The sequence below is a fragment of the Apostichopus japonicus genome, chromosome 14, assembly GCF_037975245.1.
Source record: "Apostichopus japonicus isolate 1M-3 chromosome 14, ASM3797524v1, whole genome shotgun sequence".
Taxonomy (NCBI): Eukaryota; Metazoa; Echinodermata; class Holothuroidea; order Aspidochirotida; family Stichopodidae; genus Apostichopus; species Apostichopus japonicus.
This window is the reverse complement of record NC_092574.1, coordinates 6,822,270-6,844,107: the sequence shown is the minus strand read 5'-3', so window position 1 is coordinate 6,844,107 and position 21,838 is coordinate 6,822,270. Positions and strand designations below refer to the sequence as shown.

The 21,838-nt window shown below is 38.6% G+C and overlaps 2 protein-coding genes across 9 annotated transcripts in view; both read left to right on the top strand.

Moving 5' to 3' along the window:
- The window catches only part of LOC139979974 (sodium- and chloride-dependent glycine transporter 2-like), a 39,489-nt gene extending 29,628 nt beyond the window's left edge, over positions 1–9,861 (top strand). For all 5 annotated transcript variants that reach the window (XM_071991260.1, XM_071991263.1, XM_071991264.1 and 2 more), the window contains 9 exons: positions 365–499; positions 1,443–1,546; positions 2,952–3,076; positions 3,614–3,726; positions 4,348–4,479; positions 4,968–5,067; positions 5,437–5,543; positions 6,229–6,399; positions 7,550–9,861. In XM_071991260.1, the coding sequence (XP_071847361.1) occupies positions 365–499; positions 1,443–1,546; positions 2,952–3,076; positions 3,614–3,726; positions 4,348–4,479; positions 4,968–5,067; positions 5,437–5,543; positions 6,229–6,399; positions 7,550–7,660 (1,098 nt within the window). In that variant the 3' untranslated portion in view covers positions 7,661–9,861. The remainder of the gene's footprint in view (positions 1–364; positions 500–1,442; positions 1,547–2,951; positions 3,077–3,613; positions 3,727–4,347; positions 4,480–4,967; positions 5,068–5,436; positions 5,544–6,228; positions 6,400–7,549) is intronic.
- A 561-nt stretch (positions 9,862–10,422) lies between these two features.
- LOC139979981 (vascular endothelial growth factor A-like) overlaps positions 10,423–21,838 on the top strand; it is a 49,551-nt gene continuing 38,135 nt past the window's right edge. Inside the window, exon 1 of one of the 4 annotated variants that reach the window (XM_071991282.1) lies at positions 10,423–10,699. In XM_071991282.1, coding sequence (XP_071847383.1) covers positions 10,628–10,699 — 72 coding nt within the window. In that variant the 5' untranslated portion in view covers positions 10,423–10,627. Of the gene's footprint in view, positions 10,700–13,200; positions 13,773–21,838 lie in introns of those variants that run through there. The other 3 variants (XM_071991280.1, XM_071991285.1, XM_071991286.1) reach the window with 3 other exon arrangements.

Genomic DNA, 21,838 nt, shown 5'->3' with positions numbered 1-21,838 from the left:
TTCTTCCTTCCTCTTTCTTCTACAGACAACGTGCACCGATTAACCTCACCTTCTTCATGAATATTCACTTCTACTTATCACTCTCTCAGGTGGCAAATACTGTCAGTCCTCATGAATTATTCATACATGCATGGACCTTTTAATCAATCATCGTTATTATCTTATGGTAATTTATTTCTGATAAACTTTCCCTATATAACGATAGTGTATATAGTCTTATTGTCTCTTGGATCCGTCTCTTTGCCATGTAAATGAATTAAACAATCCCTTTTCAAGTAAGTATATAACACGTTCTATATATAAAAAAAAAATTAAATCATATTTTTTTTTTATATTTGTGAACTTTTCCCCCCTCCGTCATCAGGTGGTTTACTTTTCAGCTACGTTTCCATACGTTATCCTTATTATTCTGTTAATACGTGGAGTGACGTTAGAGGGCGCCAGTCAAGGGATTGTGTACTACCTCAGGCCACGTTGGGAGCTCATCACAAAAGCTAGCGTAAGTTTTGAGTTGTTTGGGGGAAGGTTACACATATATACAGATAGTCCAATGGGAAATGACAGACAGCTATCTTCGATCACTCGGAGGAAGCAAATCTTCATCATGTCCACAGAATGATTGTCCGTCTCATTCTTTGTAAATGTGAATTTGTGGATTTTGCGAAATATGTAAAGTGTCTGGTTGTGCTTCAGTACTGGAAATTACCCACAAAAAAAAACTGGACTTTTTTTCCCCTCAAAATCTTAGACTCTATACTGAGAATATCGAGTCTTTACTAACGTTAAGAATTTGGCATGCACTGTTCGTTACTGTGTCTCTCCCTATACCCCTGTAAAACACAGGCGTTGAGACCAGTAAGGAGATACGTTCACACCATATCAGTGTCCGGAAGTGGAAATTAGAGGGAAAGACAAAACTTAGTCTCAGAGCTGCTTCAAAGGTATATCTTTTGGTGCCTTACTCACGTGATCAGCACCACAGTAAGTATCTGCAACATACGTCATCATGCGGTCATCAATTGAACTAATTCACGACAATCTTGTCAAAAGTTTTATATGATGTGAAGTGTGAAATGAAATGAAATGAAATGAAATGTGAAGTGTCGTTGAAGGCATTGGGTTAATGTATCGATTTTTTCCTGTAACGATATGCATACAGTGCATGCGCACTAGATGTACCTTGGACCAGCCTACTTAATTTGCATATTCATCACGACTTTGTATCTGATGACTGCATCCTTTCCGAAAGATAGGTGTGAGACTTATTTTTGCGTTGTTTGAGCAAAAAAATTGAAGAAATAAAAGCCTTTAAAATCTATTGAACGAGCAGAGTATTGTTATATCTAATAGAGAAATTTTCTTATCATGGCTATTTAGAAACCAAATAGCTCCCCCCTTTTTATTCCCGACGAAACTTACGCTTGTATTTCTGTTTTTCTCAGGTGTGGAATGACGCAGCGGTCCAGATCTTTTATTCAATGGGTCCAGCATGGGGAGGTGTCTTAACCATGGCTAGCTACAACAAGTTTGATAACAACTGTTTCCGGTGAGATATATGTTTTGGAATTATCACAGTGTGTGGACTTAATGTCGACAAATATGAAAAGAAGACCAAAAAAAATAAAGCAACATATGTAGTATTTACTATATTGTTTAGAAAAACGTTTTGCGAAAAAAATACATAGAGCATAAAATATTTGGAGACTGATTTTAGTGTACTTTATATACTGCGTTAAAGACCATTGTCTTGGATCACTGTTTGAAAATAAATGAAGTGAAATGGCCATTGGAATAGAATATGTTACGAAAGTTACTAACAATTACACTCTGTGCAGTGCGTTCGCGCATATATGTGTAATCTCTCTCTCTCTGTCTGTCTTTCTCCATTTGTAAATACTGCCATCATTTCTAACCCGACCGCTCTGTAGACGGGAGAAATTGAGTGGCGTAAAACCGTAACATTAAAGGAATAGTTCAGGTGTCAAAAATGTTTATCTTATATGAAAGAGGACAATAAAAGAAACTCAACAGTGAAGAAATTATTCAAATATCTTTTTCCGTTTAGGAGATATTCAAGTTTAAAGTTCTATCTGATTGTGTAGAAACTGCTGAAATCAGACTAGTTGTGACGTCATATCCTCACATTCCTGAAAAGTCTGTTATTTTATTAAAATATTTTGTAAGATTTTATGACCTACAACCAAAAGATACGTCAGGAGATCTCATATGTGTCAAGGGAAGTATTTGAGATTTAACATCTGAAGAATGTTTGATTATATTTTTTTAGATTTGTGAAAAAAATGTAATTATTTTTTCATGAAATATATTGACACATGTTAAGGAAGTGAGGATGTGACATCACACCCTCACAGTTAGTCTTTCTACACCAGTCATTTGCAAAGAAATTGTGAAATCTTCAAAGTGTGAAATCTCCTTAACAGAGAATGCTATCATGGTAGTTTCTTCACTATCCTGTTTGTCTTTTTAAGCTCTTTCATACAAGATAGACATGTCAGACACCTGAACCAATCCTTTAACTTACTGTCTCAAGAGGCAACAAGCTTAGCAATGATACTGTCTGCTAACTTTTATCACACAATAGTAAAAATTTCACTAACGTATTTTACTTTCGATAATATAAATTATGTCCAACGAATATTAAAGTGCACGTACGAAGTTGGGAAATGTAAGGATGAATTCCAGCCTGAGAACCAACATGCTATATTTCTCTCACTGTGCCTCACCCCTCCACACCCTGGATAATCTGAAAGAAATAATTTGTCTCTGAGAAGACTCCTTTTTAAGATATCCTATACAAATAAATATTATGAACATATCCTACAGAAAAATGTGGAAAAAAAGTCTGAGAGTGAAATTCTCATAATATTATAATGATTTTTTTTTTCATCAACTATAAATAATAATTTTCCGGTTACCGTTTTTTTTTCCAGCGATGCTGTCGTGGTTCCTCTTATAAATTGCCTTACCAGTTTCTTCGCTGGATTTGTAGTCTTTTCTACAATTGGATTCATTTCGTATAAAACTGGCATTGAAATTAAAGATCTCTCTGTTACTGGTAACTATGTGAAAAAACAACTCATATTTTCATTATTAAAGCACTTTTTTAATGTTTAGTCAACGTTACAATTTCCCCAAACCCAGTGAGTATTAGCCAAAATTAGATTACAATCGATCAATCTCTAGTAAGTACCCTCCCTAGATATTTGTCTTTATTTTCTGCCAAAAAGAAGTTTATGAAGTAATTAATGATTGGGATCTCAACATTTTTTCGCCCAGACACTTTTCACTTTACCAGAATAGTGCTATCTCTCAAGACATATATTTCCATTTTAATTGACATTCAAATTTAAATTGACATTAATTTTTTTTTTTTTTGTGGCCATTCTGTCTATATGAATTGATTGAACACATTTATCGTGCCCAACACTATAGTAACCACTGAACAATGATGCATCTGTACTTATGAATTATTCATGAGTACATATAATCAGGTCATTATGTCATAGCGTGCTTACCACGCATGACTGTGACACGTAAACACGACAGCAGTGCATTTAATACATTCGTCCCTATCTCTCCATTCCGTGTTTAGGTCCAGGACTGGTGTTTATAACTTACCCAGAAGCCATTGCGCAGATGCCACTTGCCCCTCTGTGGGCAATTCTGTTCTTCGCTATGTTGTTCTTGGTTGGGCTAGACACCCAGGTATAGATCGTTCAACTTGTAAACTCTTCTTTTTTTGCACAACTATTCATCGGTATCAGCGTCTTCTTAATTCCCTCGCCCTTCCCACACGAAACCGAATGGTTTAATTTAGGAACGGAAGTATTGGGTGGATGACGTCAGTGGGTTAACAAACTTACTATTTTTTCCATGGAAAAGTTCTCGAATTGAGAAATGTCGTTTACCTACATTCATAGACCTCGTTTTTCCTTCATGTATCTCGTTTTTTATTCATGACTAATGTTTTTCTTTTCGTTTCTTCCCATGAGCTATTCTGGCACCCCTCTACAGATTTTCATAATAACACCGCATGAACCTCAGTTATTTTTAGGATTTGATATTATCAAAGTCATGAAAAGAGGCTCCTGTATTGTCGTAGACGTCCAATTCCAAATTGTAACTAATTCATGAATGAATATTTCATGTAGCATTTCATGAACTGAATAAATTATTCCCTGCAGACGACACCCTCCCCCCTTCCAATCCCCTATCCAACACCAACTTAACCCCCCGCCCTTCCCTACACCGCCTTTGAAAATTTATACTTCATATCTGTAGATATATATCATGTTTACGGGGTGCCTTTTGATTTTTTTTTTTCAGTTTGGAATGGTTGAAACCGTCATTAGTGGTATAATCGATGTGTTTCCCTCTCAACTGCGACAACATAAAACGAAAGTGGCCTTTGTAGTCTGTCTGGTGTTCTATGTGATCGGTTTACCGATCGTTACCAAGGTACAGTTCCACAAGTTAATACATACACGTGTGTTATTTCATCAACAATGGATGAAGGGAAGGTGAGGGGGGGGGGTGGGCTCCAAAATGTGTGGCGTTTCCATTACGTAATGGCTGCACTTTCAGAATCAAGTAGTGTTTTATAGTTTTTAAAAAGGGAGAGAGAGTGGGGGGAGGGTGCTCATTGAACTCAACTGCCACAGTGTCGTTACTCAGGCAATGGTTGTTGGCAGTAATTATATAATAGCTTTAACTTTCATATTTTAAGGATGCAAGTTTTAAGTATTTAAAATGATATCTTGCAACAAAGTTGGCACAAGTCATATCGTTGCGTCGTCATCAAAATTCTGCTTTCAAAAAAAAAGAGAAGGAAAAAAAAAACTGTAAATGAAAAGATTAAAGATTACACTTGATCATAACATTTTTCTCTTTAGTCGAAGTCACATAACTGTTTCCTGTGTTTTTTTTTCTCTTTCTTCTTTCGACAGGGAGGAATCTACTGGTTTGAGCTCATTAATTGGTATAGTTGTTGGATTTCACTGATGGTAGTTGGTATGATGGAATGTATAGCTATTGCATGGTTTTATGGTAAGTGGTCAAACTAATGTCACCGGCAGGGCACAGGGTTTGGGGTGAATAAAGCACCGATTTTCTCTAGGTCGTGCAACTGTCTAACGCAACAAAACGAGGGAACGTTGTATTGGTTCAACCCTGCTGATCGCAAAATAATGATTAACTTAAGCATAAGTTAATCCGATTAATACTCAATGTAGGGTTGCAATTAATCACATCATATTTTTTTTTTAAGCTATACACCGAATGAAGGTTATTGAGGAAAATAATTGAAATCAAACTCGATTCAATCTTCAAACTGTCTTCTCTCAGACACCTTTCTTATTTAATAGGTTGAGGCAAATGTTAAAATGTTCTCGTCACGTGATTATTTTATCGTTACAGGTATTCGCCGATTTTTGGGTAACATCAGAGAAATGCTCGGCAAGGTTCCGTTTGTCTGGCCGTGGTACGCCATTTGCTGGCTGTTTGTTACCCCAAGTGTGATTCTCGTAAGTATTTATTACCAAAAATCACCAAACAAACTAACAACAACAAATACGGGAAGTGTTTCTTATCTGTTTGTAACATTTTAGGGTAAACTAGTCTGTTAAGTTTACAGACTTTTGGCTGCTGAACTAATAATACTTTCTTCTTTCCCTTCCCTTCCCTTCCCTTCCCTTCCCTTCCCTTCCCTTCCCTTCCCTTCCCTTCCCTTCCCTTCCCTTCCCTTCCCTTCCCTTCCCTTCCCTTCCCTTCCCTTCCCTTCCCTTCCCTTCCCTTCCCTTCCCTTCCCTTCCCTTCCCTTCCCTTCCCTTCCCTTCCCTTCCCTTCCCTTCCCTTCCCTTCCCTTCCCTTCCCTTCCCTTCCCTTCCCTTCCCTTCCCTTCCCTTCCCTTCCCTTCCCTTCCCTTCCCTTCCCTTCCCTTCCCTTCCCTTCCCTTCCCTTCCCTTCCCTTCCCTTTACTCCACTCCACTCCACTCCCTCTTCAAGTCTCTCCCTTTCTTTCCAGTCTCCCTTTCTTTCCAGTCTTGCTTCTCTTTCCAGTCTCCCTTTCTTTCCAGTCTTGCTTCTCTTTCCAGTCTTGCTTCTCTTTCCAGCCTTGCTTCTCTTTCCAGTCTCGCTTCTCTTTCCAGTCTTGCTTCTCTTTCCAGTCTCGCTTCTTTTCATTTACTATTGACTTTGCCTTCTCGACAGTTTATCATCACTTTTGGGTTGCTGCAGTACAGCCCTGTGTATTATGGTGATTACGTCTACCCTAGATGGGCCGAAGCTGTCGGATGGGTTATGGCGTCTGTACCTCTTCTAATGATGCCTTTAATAGCCATCTACCTTTTCGTGTTTAAAGCATCGGGAGGTCTGTTCAAGGTATTCCTCAATTTTGAATATTGGAATGATATGAATTTTCGCTCTGATCATTGCTTATGTAAATTACAACCATATTTTAGGATAAAGGATACTAGTCCAGGGTTTCAAATAGCAGTGCATATTTTATAAATATATATAGTCTGTTGAAGGCATATCCCTGTGCCTCAGCCTGGCCACAGTCGATATCCCACTCTATTTGTAGAATCTCTAGAGCTGTTCGCTGAAAGATACACGATGTCGGAAGAGCCACAGTTTGTAATTTCTGATAAAAGGCACACTCAAAATACATATTTCATGGTGTACGATGATACTGTCAAGACGCATACACACCTGTTTGTTGTGTGGAGTAGTGTTCAGTGATACATTGGGATACATGCAGAAATAGACCAAGTTAACACCTTGAAAGTTGATATCAATACAATGAACCAGTATCTACTCGTGTTACGGGTACAAACCCATTCACAACTTGTGTGACAACATTTGATTATTTTTTTTTATTTTTTATTTTATTTTTTTGTTTGTTACGACGTGCACACGAATACTTTCAGTGTATCGTATCTTGTACCCAGTGTGTATATGCATTACGAATGATAATGAATGTATAACTTCATCATAGCGTAGACAATATCACATTACATCATATATATTACATATATTATTTATATTACATATACATATATATTTTACATATATATACATATATATATATATATATATATATATATATGTATATATATATATATATATGTATATGTAATATATGATATTACATACATTTCATCATACTTACATCACATAACATCATATTTACATCACATTACATCATATATACATCACATCATGTATCACATTACATCACATTACGACTGATAATGAATGTATAAGTTCATCACAGCGTATACAGACAATTAAATTAGAAACAGTTCAAACAGTAGCAGCTCCAAGGAAAGAAGTTCAAGAACAATCAATAACAGATGTTGATCTATGTACAATATATCGACTGTTTTGAGTCAATATGATTCAGTATTTGACAATTATATTTTAAGCCATGAAATCTGGACGATCATCTTAATTTTGTTTTTTTTTCTTTGTTTTGGAAAATGATTTGAAAATGATTTAGAAATTTCTTTGTTTGTTTCTGTATTCACAGAGGCTGCAATTCATCATCACCCCGTCTCCAGACTGGGGTCCTCAGAGAACTTGGGATGATGAGATGCATAAACCTGAGGCCAACAATGGTTTTGATTCTACTCTCCTGTAAACTAACACCACTTATACACCAGCAGTATATTTGGTCATTATATACTACAATGATGTACTTTCACCCCTCTCAGACACCATCAGTAGCCTTGATTCTTCTCTGCTGTAAACTAACACCACTCATACACCACCAGTTGCCATGAACTGCTATTTTGTAGACCTACACCAACCATGCACCATATTTGGTGGTTATACTACCATGGTGTAGATATACACCTGTCAGATACCATCAGTGGTTATACAACTACTATTCTGAAGATTAGCACCACTTGTACACCATTAGTGGACAAGATAGTACCATACTGTATATTTATTCTAGATTCAAACATCATCAGTGGTCATATTGCTACTGTGTAGCAGACTACCACCACTGGTACACCACAAATCGTAAAAATAGTACTATATAATGTACTTGCACCACTCATAAATTATAATGGTCACATGATACTACAATGGGGTAGGTGCAAACCTCTCGTTTATGATACAATAGCAACAGTAGCATTAACCAACTCCTCACCCTGCCCCTCCCCCTTCCCAAACACACACCCCATCCCCTCATAAACTGCTTTTACCAAAACAAAAGTTAACTGAAATTACTTTGTGCCAAACAATAAAATTACTTTTAAATGTAGCTTATAGAGTGGATGTTTTACTAACTATCAACTAATAAGTTTTATCTTTAACATAATTATCAAGTAAGTCATGGAGAGACAAAACATTTAGGTTTGCTGGCCATGCTGAAAAAGATATCCTTGAGTCATTCATAATAGGAGTACATGGGCCTGATTATATGTCTAAAAAAATCGTAAACCAAAACTTTCGATTAAGAGTCACTCTTGGTACCGGACCAATCTATTTTATAGTTATGTATTTGACAATTCCATGTTGTTTCCATGAGAATATTTGAGTTTTTTATTTGTATTTTTATTGCTTTCCTTTGATTCCTTTTTGATAATCAACCTTTTACGTTTTCTTTTTGGTCTTCCTAAATATTTTCTCCTTCCATTTATTTATTTATTTAGTTTTTTTTTCTTCAAATTTGAGCATAAATACTCTTGGTATTCTTTCATGTATTACACACAGCTGATTGGTTTGCTTTACAGCAATTGTCAATACTAGTATTGTTACTACTAAAAATCCATTGAAAATGTAGCTGAATAAGAAGACTTGAATTTCGAATTGTGAAATTTTGAAAACAAAATGCTTGAAATTTACTAGTGGTTTCTGTGTTCCTTGAAAAATCATGATGTACAGTTAATAGCTGACAGACGTTTTTGTTGAGCGTATCTTCTCCCTCCCCTTCTTCTCCATCCCCGTCTTACCCCCTCCCCCATCCTATCCCCTCCCTTTCTCCTCTCCTCCCCTTCTTATCCCCTCTAATTTCTATCCCCTCTCCCATCTTGTCCCCTCCCCGTCCTTCTCCACTCCCCTTCTTATCCCCTCCCCTTCTTATCCTCTCCCATCTTATCCCTCCTCCCTCCTTCCCTTTCTCCTCTCCTCCCCTTCTTATCCCCTCCCCATCTTATACCCTCCCCATCTTACCCCTCCCCATCTTACCCCTCCCCTTTATCCTCTCTTTCCCTTCTTCTCATTTTCTTATCCCCTCCCTTTCTCCTCTCCTCCCCTTCTTATTCATTCCCATTCTTATCCCCTCCCCTTCTTATCCCCTCCCCATCTTATCCCCTCCCCATCTTATCCCCCTCCCCATCTTATCCCCCTCCCCTTATTCTCTCTTCCCCTTCTTCTTCTCCTTTTCTTATCCCCTCCCCTTCTACTCCCCCCTTCTTATCAGAATGACTGTAAAATTTTTATCCCCTCCCCATATTATCCTCTCTTCCCCCTTCTTCTTCTCCTTTTCTTATCCCCTCCCCTTCTACCCCCCCCCCCTTCTTATCAGAATGACCGTAAAATGTAGTCTGTTATTCTGAGTTAGCCAGCATTTTTGCTGTTTAATCGATGAGGTACTACTGTAGGGAGTTGCAAGAAGTTCGTCCAATAGAGAGACAATACCGACTATTGTTTAATGATTAAGTGTATAATACTGGTGTGAAGTATTTTTTTTAATGAATTATCCATTTGTGCTTCTTTTTTTTTTATGAATTATCCATTTGTGCTTCATGTAGGTCAGTGGTTTTCCAAACTGAGGGTTTTAAATTAATTACAAGCAAAATAAATCAAGAAAGAAGAAAAGTTCAATCCAGACTTAGCTAGTGTTTCATTTTATTGTTACTTCATGTATGTGGAGAAGTGCATTTTTCATACAGATAAGATATTTTGAGACGAAGTTCAAAATAGTTAAAAGCATGTCTTGCGTACGCTATTTCTGGGGAAGACAAAATATATTAAAAATGAATAATTAAAAAGGTATTATTTGAAAATCAAAAAAAGCAATATTATTTTAAAAAGGTATCCAAAAGAAGTTTACTTTTCACGAAAGAGCTCATAATTATGTTGTAAGTTTTATTAGATTTATTTTTATGATTATTTTTATTGATTTTTTTTTACACCCTGTATTTTGATTTACAAGAGACAATCGGCGCTGCAGACCCAGCGGTTCCGACCGGTAAACCGATAGGCCAATCCGTCCTTTTGTGAGTCATCTATACATGATATTACGTATTCGAAGGATGGTCACGTATCAATATATCAGCCAGCCACCAGGGACGTAGCCAGGGGGGAGCAGGGGAGCAGGCGCTCCCCCCTTTCAGTGTCGATTTTTTTTTTTTAAACTGTCGTTTTTTAGCATGGTATTTTGTCATTGCTCTTTTGATCTTGAATACTCGTCAGCTCCGTTAACTCGATTGTAATCGTAGTAACATTCACGCCTACTGATTCAACTACTTACTTAGTTTGGCAGATGCAATTAGCTAAATTTAGCTTATAGCCAATTACAAGCCTACAGTTGGCCACTGCGTAATAAAATACATATTGCCTACCTAACCGCACTCTATGGAATGTCACGAACTGTATGCACAACAACGTCGACAACGTTCGTTCAATGAGTCGTCCTAAGTTGTTGCACGAACAGCATGTTATGAAGGTAAGCTACTGTAGCAATCGTACGTGATACGCACTTCCTATAAATAATTATTACACTGCTAATACACTGCGATAACGATATTTGTTTTTAGGCCACTGCATATCTGGTTGTATTACAAAATATGAAAGTTTATATTGTCCATCAGTTAAGTTCGTCAAATGTATTAAAGTCCAGACATTGGACAATATACAAGAATCATCCTACTGGAAAACTTGTAAAAGAGCAGTATGTTTGTCTTTCTGATATATTATGTAAAAGAACATGTAAAAGAATTTAAACAGGGAACAAAATCTGCTGATAGTGATATCATATGATCAGGGCGTAACCAGTATGTAGCACGATAGTTTCATTCAACACTCTACCCGCCGAAAAAGACTATAGGATCCGATCTTGTCAGTTTTTTAACATGTAGTTAAGAACCCGTTTACGCAGATAATATTTCAGTTGAGAAAACACTTGAGAAATTTGCATCAGATGGCAATCGTCGGATAGCTCTTGCCTTCTCTTATTAGGCTAACTTACTTATTTACTAGCTATACAGTTGTATCAAAGACATTTCTGAACAATCTTTGTATCTACAAGTATCAGAAGTTGAAAAGTAAGACTACTCTGTACATGTACCTTCAAGGGCGGCGGAACCGGGGGGGGGCACAAGGGGCAAGTGCCCCCCACTTTTCCTCAGGTTAAAAATGTGCCCTTTTTTCTACATAAAACTTGTACTCTTGATCACCTTTTTAGGTCAGCGATATTTCAGTAAGAGATCTAATTCTAATTTAGAACTATCAGGGGCGTAGCCAGCATGTAGCACTGTAGGCCCGGGCCTACACTTTTTTTGGCCAAGTTATCTTTTTTATTAAAACACCCATAATTCAAATCCATAAGCTTGCTGGACGAGTTTAAGAGTCTAGACAGGAAAAACTATATTGAAATGAACGTAGCAAGATTATGGCTAAATTAGGTGACCTATTCTTCTGTCATCTAGGCTGTCATTCATATCGCGTGCCGTTTCATTCAATACTCTACCCGCCGAAAAAGACTAGGATACGATCTTGTCAGTTTTTTAACATCTACTTAAGAACCCGTTTACGCAGATAAAATTTCAGTTGAGAACATTCCACAGTCAAATAAGCATATCGTTGATTAACAGACTTTATATGTATAGAGCTGCAGCACTTTGTTGCCTGTTGTTGTCGCGATCGGCGTTCCAAGTTCCAAAACAGCCTTTTCGATAAACATTTACTAGCTACAGTTGTATCAAAGACAATTACTGGCTATGGTTGTATCAAAGACATTTCTGGCCTATCTTTGTATCTACAAGTATCAGAAGTTGAAAAGTAAGACTACTAAGACGGGGGGGGGGGGGGTGGGGCATTGATGGAGTGATGTGTATACGCAAATAAGATAATACAAAAAGATTTATAAAGGGTACTAAATATCAGGCTGCATCAGTCCAATCGAATTTCTGCAAAGTGCCCTTTGACGTGACGGTGCCCCCCCCCCCCCAGATTAAAAGTGCTTCCGCCGCCCTTGTGTACCTTGCTAATTTTAATACATTATGTATTATTGAATTACGTACTATTTTAACTCGTTTGTTTTTTGGGTTTAAAAGTGATATTGAATGAGGTGTCTCAAGTTAGCAAGAGGCCAGGGAACCAGAATGAACATTCGGGAAGGGCCGTTTCCGGCCATCTTGGGGGGTTTGTAAAACCAAACATTTTCTTGTACGCTCCGCGCCAACCCATGGTGGCGCTCCGCTCAGATACTCGTGCCTACAACTTTGAAAATCCATATCAATCGCAAAAAGTGCTCCCCCCTTTCAAATTCCTGGCTACGTCCAAGGGCGGCGGAACCGGGGGGCACAGGGGGCACGTGCCCCCCCACTTTTCCTCAGGTTAAAAATGTGCCCTTTTTCTACATAAAAATTGAGGTGTCTCAAGTTAGCAAGAGGCCAGGGAACCAGAATGAACACTCGGGAAGGGCCGTTTCCAGCCATCTGAGGGGTCTGTAAAACCAAAAATTTTCTTGTACGTTCCACGCCAACCGATGGTGGCGTTCCGCTCAGATAGTCGTGCTTACAACTTTGCAAATCCTGGCTACGCCCCTGACTTTTAATGAATTTCTGTGGGTCAAACTCAATGCTATTTCGAATGGAAAAAAAAAATTGTTAAGATATTGACAAGAAATAAACTTCAATTCGGAAGATTCCTACATTAGCAACTAGCATGATTTCACCTCATTTTGTCTCAAAAGAAAACTTGTTCCTTGTTTCCCAATTTGCACATTGGATATTGCAGTGCTAGTATTTTCCTTTAAGGGGGGGGGGGAGGGCGTTGATGGAGTGATGTGTATACGCAAATAAGATAATACAATAAGAGTTATAAAGGCTACTAAATATAAAGCTGCATCAGTCCAAGCGAATTTCTGCAAAGTGCCCTTTGATGTCGGTGCCCCCCCCCCCCCCCAGATTAAAAGTGCTTCCGCCGCCCTTGACTATAACGTAGGCACCCTCAGCGCGAGTCGTTGTTTGGGTGTTTCAAGATGGCGTGAATGACCTTCAAATAGCTGCAAAGAGTAGTTGTTGTCAACAGATGCGATATGGCTTCTATGCATTAATTTCTGTGGTAGAGTCACTGAGCGTTAACTGCTGAGAGTTCGAGCAACCACAATAACATTAACAAAGGAGTTAACGGGGTGTGTTAAATATTAAGTTAAACATTTATGGTCGACACAGGTGCGGAAGATATGTATATGTATGTGGAAGCAGTTTTAATCATTTATAAACTATCGGGCAGCGGGGCAGGTGAACAGAACAACAAGACCCTGGAATATCAAGACCCTGCAGGGAAGACAGTGAATGTCAGTAGATGATAACTTGGCATTTGGTATACGCAAATACATAATGCCTTATCTAATCCATAACCGCTATGTGTAGAGAACTCATTGTCAAGGTAAATAACGCAGAAAAGGGTGTATGAAGGAACAAGAAGCGAAACCAAAAAGAAAGGAGCAGCCGTTATGATGGGGTTACGATTTGGTTTCACGATTTTATGATAATAATCTATCTCGATTATTGGTAAGTGATCGCCGATAAACCTGTATTATATCAATATACATATGAATAAAAAGCCTTAGCAGACGTTTCTGTGTGCTCTAGTATTTAAAAAAAAAATTATTTATTCATTTATTAGGATAGTTTTGAATTAGGTTTGGTTGTAGGCCTATCTACTATATTCAATGTTAATCAATACTGAAATCCCATACCAATATAACTCACTAATTATCATTAGCTTCTCTTTTGTAAACCGAGTTACCTTTGGTTACAGAATGATGGGAGGGCGTGCCTTATCTTATCCGGAGTGTATAACAGTTGATTATAATTATCAACTGTTAATCTGTCATATACCAATGTATTTTGGCGACAACACGGTGAGTTATAGGCTACTGTCATATAGCATGGAGTGAGCTCCATGCATATATAATAAGGGGATTTATGCTTCAGCACCCATAGGGTTACGACACACGGTACCCGCGGCCTCATCTTGATTTCCAAGGGTTATACACGTCAAAATTGACAGAGAGATTTTGTTTGTTTGTATATATGCTATTAAGGTATCGTATAAAGTATTAACCACCACTGTACGTGTATCTCTTATCCGGTATAGGCCTCAAAAATTATATGCTATAGATAGCGCTATTCGGAAGCCATGCTATCATATATACAAGGAAATACGACTTTGGTGTAACATATATGTGCAAACTAATACAATGTGGAATAGCTTAGTATGTTTTTTTCCAACAAATGTCGGATTATCTTTCATGCATATTTTGAGAATCAGCCATCTTATAGTTATATTTCATTCCTAGCGGAAGTAATCAATGTGATTGTGAGATGGCGTACGTGGGTGTGCGCTCGCGTGTGTGTGTTTGATACTCGTAAAATGCTGTAACTTCAGAAGGATAACTGGGATACATTTCATGTTTGGTATATACGTTCTCCTTAGGAAGAACTGGTTTGAATTGTTGTTGGTATGGGACAAAGGTCATTTCAGGTCAGCACGGGTCAAAGTCTGAAAACATTGTTCACACAATATCTCAAGCAAGGGCGGCGGAACCGGGGGGGGCACAGGGGGCACGTGCCCCCCACTTTTCCTCAGGTTAAAAATGTGCCCTTTTTCTACATAAGAATTGAGGTGTCTCAAGTTAGCAAGAGGCCAGGGAACCAGAATGAACACTCGGGAAGGGCCGTTCCCGGTCATCTGAGGGGTTTGTAAAACCAAAAATTTTCTTTGTACTCTCCGCGCCAACCGATGGTGGCGCTCCGCTCAGATAGTCTTGCATACAACTTTGCAAATCCTGGCTACGCCCCTGACTTTTTAATGAGTTTCTGTGGGTCAAACTCAAAGCTATTTCGAATGGAAAAAAATTTGTTAAGATATTAACAAGAAATAAACTCTAATTAGGAAGATTCCTACATTAGCAACTTTCACCTCATTTTGTCTCAAAAGAAAACTTGTTCCTTGTTTCCCAATTTGCACATTGGATATTGCAGTGCTAGTACGCATATTTTCCTTCAGGGGGGGGGGGGGGGGTGGGCGTTGATGGAGTGATGTGTATACGCAATTAAGAGAATACAATAAGAGTTATAAAGGGTACTAAATATAAGGCTGCATCAGTCCAATCGAATATCTGCAAAGTGCCCTTTGATGTCGGTGCCCCCCCCAGATTAAAAGTGCTTCCGCCGCCCTTGGCTACGTCGCTGTCAGCTACCGTTTGCGCAACGTTACAAATGTTATAACTGATTTTGACGTCATCATTACAAACCCCTATTAGCTCGGCTGAAAGCTTTCATGTGAGCTATAGCGATCGTGTGACTGCCGAAATTTTCTCACTTTTTGCCACCGTGTTTGACTGCCATTTCGTTCGTGTGAACTGTAGGCCACAGATCATATGCTATGAATATGAATTGTTTACTTATTTTTCACTTTTTAGTAATCATGACCAGTATGCGTTTTGGTGTTAGTAGCAAAAAGTCTTCCATCTTAATTTCCCCATATTTTTCGGGTAATAATTCCACCCGTGGGAGACTTGACCAAGTTAAATATTTACTGGTAATTACTAATTAAGGCTTCCTTTCTACTTCGATGTCATTTTTTTGTAAAAAAAAGACTACTCGGCAGATTTTCAATTCGAACTTTTCAAAGATTTGTGTGTGGAATACGACATGTGAGAATAACCTATATTGTTGGAGCCGTTTCGATATCTGCTCTTTACGTTTCTCTGTGGTACATCGAACTTAAACAAGTTGTTGGTCGTTGTATTATTTTATGGGTGCAACTTTCGTGAGTAATTTTTGGTTAGCACAGTTCAAACGTGATATCCACAACATTTTAGACAGATGAATACCTTTTTACGACCGTTATCCCGCCGCACAAACCATATCGTTAACCTGCTCAGAGATATTGCCAATCAAACCAAATTTCTCAAACAGAAGCTTATAGGCTGAGGTTCTGCAGCGTTGTTGCTCATGTTCCTTCCTAGCAACAGTTCAGCTTTAATAGATACTTCCAAGAAAATTAAGGACGTGTTTTAGCGTGACTATACACAGGTGAAGAAACTTCTCATATATGGTATATTCATTCAATCATAATTCGAATGGTGAATTAACTTTGAATTGTGATTGCAACGTATAAGGTTTAAATATAGTTTGCCGATGATATGGTCAGTTTGGTACTCGTATGGAAGATCTGGGTCATGGGAGAGAACTTTGCTTCTTTCCATAATAAAATATCGCTATATCATTATGGTGGTACAAAATTGTCTTATAAGCGCTGTCCGCGTATAATTTGCACAAAAACAATTCAGTCTCTGGGAATGGAGGGGTAAGGGGTGGGTCTGGGGATGGAGGAGTCTGGGAATGGAGGGGTCTGGAATGGTGGGGGTCTGGGAATGGATGGGGTCTGGGAAAGGAGGGGGAGATGGACCTGGGAATGAAGGGAGTCTGGGAATGGATGTGGATCTTGGAATGGATGAGCAATGTCGGTTAGGAAAGAAATAAGAAAATGTTTGAACAAGAAAACAGTTGACAACTTCGAAATGTGGTGATACTATCAAGTATAGTTAATAACTGTCTTCGGATGTCTCGGTTGACATCTTATAACCTCATAAAGAATCAGTGAGAATTGTCTTTTGTTGGGGGCAGAACCTTCGATTATAACCCATGAACTGTAGAAAGTGTACAATCAATTATTTTAAAGTGTCTCCAATCTTCCCTCTTCTCCTCTCCCTCCCCTCCGATAAAAATATAACTGGGAATAACAAATTTTCAAACTGTTGTTCATTGCCTTCCGGTTGTCCGCAGTTTAGGTCGCTGATTTTTCCCTACATTTTAAAATTGATTTATATCACTCATGTTAGGTCGGAAAAGGGACGTGAGGTTGACCTATAGCTAAATAAATCCTTCACCCACGACCCCCCACCCACCCCTACCCTCCAAGCGGACGTGCAACTGTATCATGCACAAACAATACATGTAAATCACAATCATACCTCGAAATGGAATCTTAAGTTTAGAATTTTCACAATGAACAACATTAAACATTGAAGAGAAACTGATTTAAGAACCGAAGCTGCACTTCTTCGTTAACAATAATTTCCAGTCGTGAAAAGGTGTCGAGGCGCATCATCCAACAGTCTATTACCCCCTACCCACCCACCCCCCACCCATCCTTACCACTAAAACTCTGCTGAGTTGGGTTTAACCTACTCCAAAACCTGTATATACCATGATTGGACTTGGGTGGACGTGGGACTCCTTTCGGAACCCATTTATACATATTACTACACCGCGGTCCTCTTGCGACTTACTCTACGCCACTGCAAACGAATAACGTTAACATGATCTTCAATTTTGATATTCGACGAATTCAAGGTTGTACGGTGGGTCCCAAGAGGCATCCTTGCTTAAAGGCTTATTTAAAACTGTTGATGAGCAAACTACTTCTAAGAATAATATATCTGCAGGGGTTAATAGTAGTAGTAAATTGTAGTTAATGAATTAAATTAGAAATAATGATAAGTTGATACAAACAACCCACCTTATGTGTGACACATCTCCCCCCTCCTCCCCCCCCCCCACACACACACAAAGACACACACGCATTCTCTTCAACTTTTTACTTTCCGTCTCATATGTGACACATGCCAAGAGCATTCTCTTCAACTTCGTACCTCTCTGTCCGGAAATGAGTTATAGGTATAACCTGAAATCTGTTATGATTACTTTTTGTCTAAGCCCCCTCAGCCTGTCGGGTATTAATATTATGTTCTCTAATATTTCTTACGATAAACTAGATAAGAAAACCCCCACTCTTTTATAAATAATTTGTCAGAAAGATAATAAAAACAAGAAAGTCTGTTTTGCATTTCCTAACTTCTTCCCTTTTTTGAGGGCGTCAGAGATGACAGGACGTAATTAAAGCTTGATCACAAATTCCTACCCACGTAACACTTTAAAAGTCCAATTTTGCCCCATAGTTCTAAAATCCTGTACAATTTCTTATTTATTCTCGTGTGTATCACCCGTGACGAGAAAGAACCAAACGAGACACCGTGCAGGCTATAATTAGTTCAGTTTCAACTTTCGGGGGGAAAACGAAATAAACTTTATTTGGTTTCTTGCCTGGAAGCTCATCCTTTTTTTTGTGGTTGGTTTTTCCATTTGCAAATGGAAAAACAACAGGAAAATACGGAAGCTTACAAGTGCCATCAACATAAGAAAACTTTGCCCCAATTGGTCAATATTTTTCAGTAAATGGTTTAGATAACAAGATCCTATCTTATCAAAAATCAGGAAAATGTTGGATTGCTCATTTACTTTAATTAACTGAGCAATTGAACAATTTTCTGCAAAATGTTTAATTGACAACTTTTCGTATCTCGTCAACTCAACATTTTTCTGCAAAATGTTCAATTGTTCACCTTTTTTCCAACTGAGCAATTGAAAAATTTTCTTTTATATTTATATCTTTTATATCATCAGTGTAATTTCATACCTGAAGGCTTAATGTCTTTATTTCTTCTCCTCGTTGACCCATTTATGCGGTGGCTAACGTGAATGACCTCTGCTGGTCAGAAGAATTTGTACGGTATCGCTCTGGCCTTCTTCCACCACGTTTTGCTTTCCATATATATTTACCGTACTTTACTATACGCATGATTCATCTACCGCGCATATATACACGACTCTTAAACATTTTGCAGAGAAATGTTGAATTGACCAGATGTGATAAGTTGTCAATTAAACAGTTTGCAGAAAATTGATCAATGGCTCAGTTAAAGCAACTGAGCAATCCAACAGTTTTCTGATTTTTGATAAGATATTATCTTGTTATCTAAACAATTTACTGAAAAATCTTGACTTATTGTGGCAAAGTTTTCTTATGTTGATGGCACTTTTAAGCTTCCGTAGGATTACCTGAATGGTTTATTACGTATATGTGACAAAGATATTTTAAAACTGGTCGCACAAGAAAACAAGCCTTAAATGCGAGGTTGGGGAGCAGGGAGTGCAGTGGGTGCAGGGGGTGCAGGGGTGCAGGTGGCTATGATCACGGATATAAAAAAAAGGTATTTATAAATACAATGATATGAATCACCTTTAAATTTTTGTGTAGATACATCTATTATGATGTGAGGAATACGGTATAAATATACACGAATGTCATTTTCAAGCGATTAATTGTGTTCATACGGCACGATCCTCCTTCCTGCCCCCACTCCCCCTCTTCGTAGGCATATAAACCGAGTGGAACGCACAGGGTTCACATCAAGACATCAGTATACAGCAGGGGTTTCCTAACTGGGGTGCATGAACCGCCAGGGGGTGCGTGAGTCCATGACAGGGGGTTCCTGAGACGTTTCTGAAAGTCAACTCTAGAGTACTTTTTGTTGAACTTAAATCTGATATATCATATAATTTAGTAATGTACAAAAATCGTACCTATCGACAAACTCTTTTCGCGTTCCATACGCATATGTTGCCATAGAAGTACCGTACCGTGCATACGATAAATAACTGAATAATGAAACAGACACAGGCCGCATGACTTTGGTGAAGTTAGTGCTCCGCATGACAGTACGTTGCAAGGGCGTAGGAACCGGGGGGCTGGGGGGGGGGGGGCGCCAGCCCCCCCAGTGAAAAATGTGGAGGGGCGGAAGTATCATTCCGCCCCCCCGCTTCGCAAGTCAAAAAACCCCTTTTTCATTTCCAAATGAGAAAAAAAATCTCATTTGGAGCACCAAATTGCATCTAAGACCAGGTGAAAATGCAAAATTATATACAAAATGGAGTGGGTGGGTTGAAGTGTGCTATATTGCACCAAATTGCATCTGAGGCCACCTGGAAATGCAAAAAAAATCCAAAGGGGAGGGGACACCCCTCCCCTTAGACCCCTCCCCCAGGCCGGCCATCAGTCTTCAGCCCCCCCACTCAAAAGTACCTTCCTACGCCACTGGTACGTTGTGAAGATAAAGAGCTGAGAAAGTAACTAAAAGGTTGGCCAAAGTAATTATTATTATATTGGAAATTCCAGATGACCTCCATTTTTTCCAACACAAAGCAAACTTAGCATAAATTCATGCTTGAAAATTGTTGTTGAGTGACAACATGCAGTCACTAGCTTGTTTTAACATGATATACCATCGTGTGTGATGGGTGATCTATGCGTGGTACAATTCGTGATCTGATCTTGAAGTTTCCAAATAAATATTTGTTCATCTCTTGTTTTTTATTCATTACAATATTACACTATGGACTTGATCTTTTACGAAGCACTGTTATGCGTATTATAGTATAATAACGACTCAGATCGTGTCTCGAAATGTTGGGGGTTCGTGGACAACTCTGACATCCATAGGGGGTTCGTGGGGGGGGGGAGATAAAGTTAGGAAAACCCTGGTATACAGGTATAAGAATGTGAGGAAAGATGCTGCTATACCAGACTACGCTCGCTACGAGACAGCAACTCACGTAGGCCCGACCATTAAGGCATGTTGAGATTGTAAGAATTTGGGTGAAATCGTGGGATACGACTACATCAAGTTTATGTACGGACAAAATTCCATTTTGTACATCCCAATAGTTTTGTAAATTGAAAAGCCTCCCGGTTAGTTCGCGTACCATGTCTCCATGGCAATATCACCTATTGCTAGTCCTCCCAGTATGGTCGCTTGATTTTCACCTTGCGTTTAGCAGAGGTTGGCAATGTACGAAACTGTAACGAAGGGCGTGGTACCATGACCGGGTAGCCTGAAGTTACGATTAGTGCAGTCAGCTATATAAATATATACCAACTCTTTGCGATATTTACCCGCTGCTCTCTCTCCTACGTGTTCTATTTAAAGAACATCCCCACTAGTCTTTTACCCCCAGTCGTTCTCATTTCTTGGTGGACTAAGAGCTTTGTCTCGCTTGAGGTGTCAGCATTATAAGGACGCATCTGAGGGGAATAATTGTTTTGTGTCTTTTCGACAGCACGTGGGCGTAGTCTCGTGCTTAATCCTGTCCGGGACTATAGCAACACAGTGTGTCACACTCTGTCACTTTCGGTAATGTATTTACCAGAAAAATTATTCTCCCATCAACAGTTATTTTCACTCATATGCTATTACAAACTGATGCGAGAGACCATCGGAAATTAATTAAAAAAGTTGAAAAAGAGCATTGCTCGAACGTGTTGTATTATGCATGACAAAGAACGTATATATCATAAGTCTGATATAAATTCTCCCATGTATACGTTATTGTTCGTACAAGCTTCGATGAATCGTAAAATGAACAGATAGATGATTATTTCAACACTGATTAACTTTCACTATATATAATATAGACATTACTGACAAATGTATATAGAATGTGCTACCCACAATCCATTAAATAACTACATCCATTAGTCCTATATGGGTTTTACTTCGTCGTATATAATGAAGTCTAGGTACGTTTAGAATTACTCATGTCACAATATGTCGTTACATACTCTTCAACCATTTGACTTGTGAAATTAACTGTCTATTTTCAATATTTGTCGGATTTGTTAACTCAACTATAGTTTTGTAACGCTTGCACATGACTTTAACCAGAAA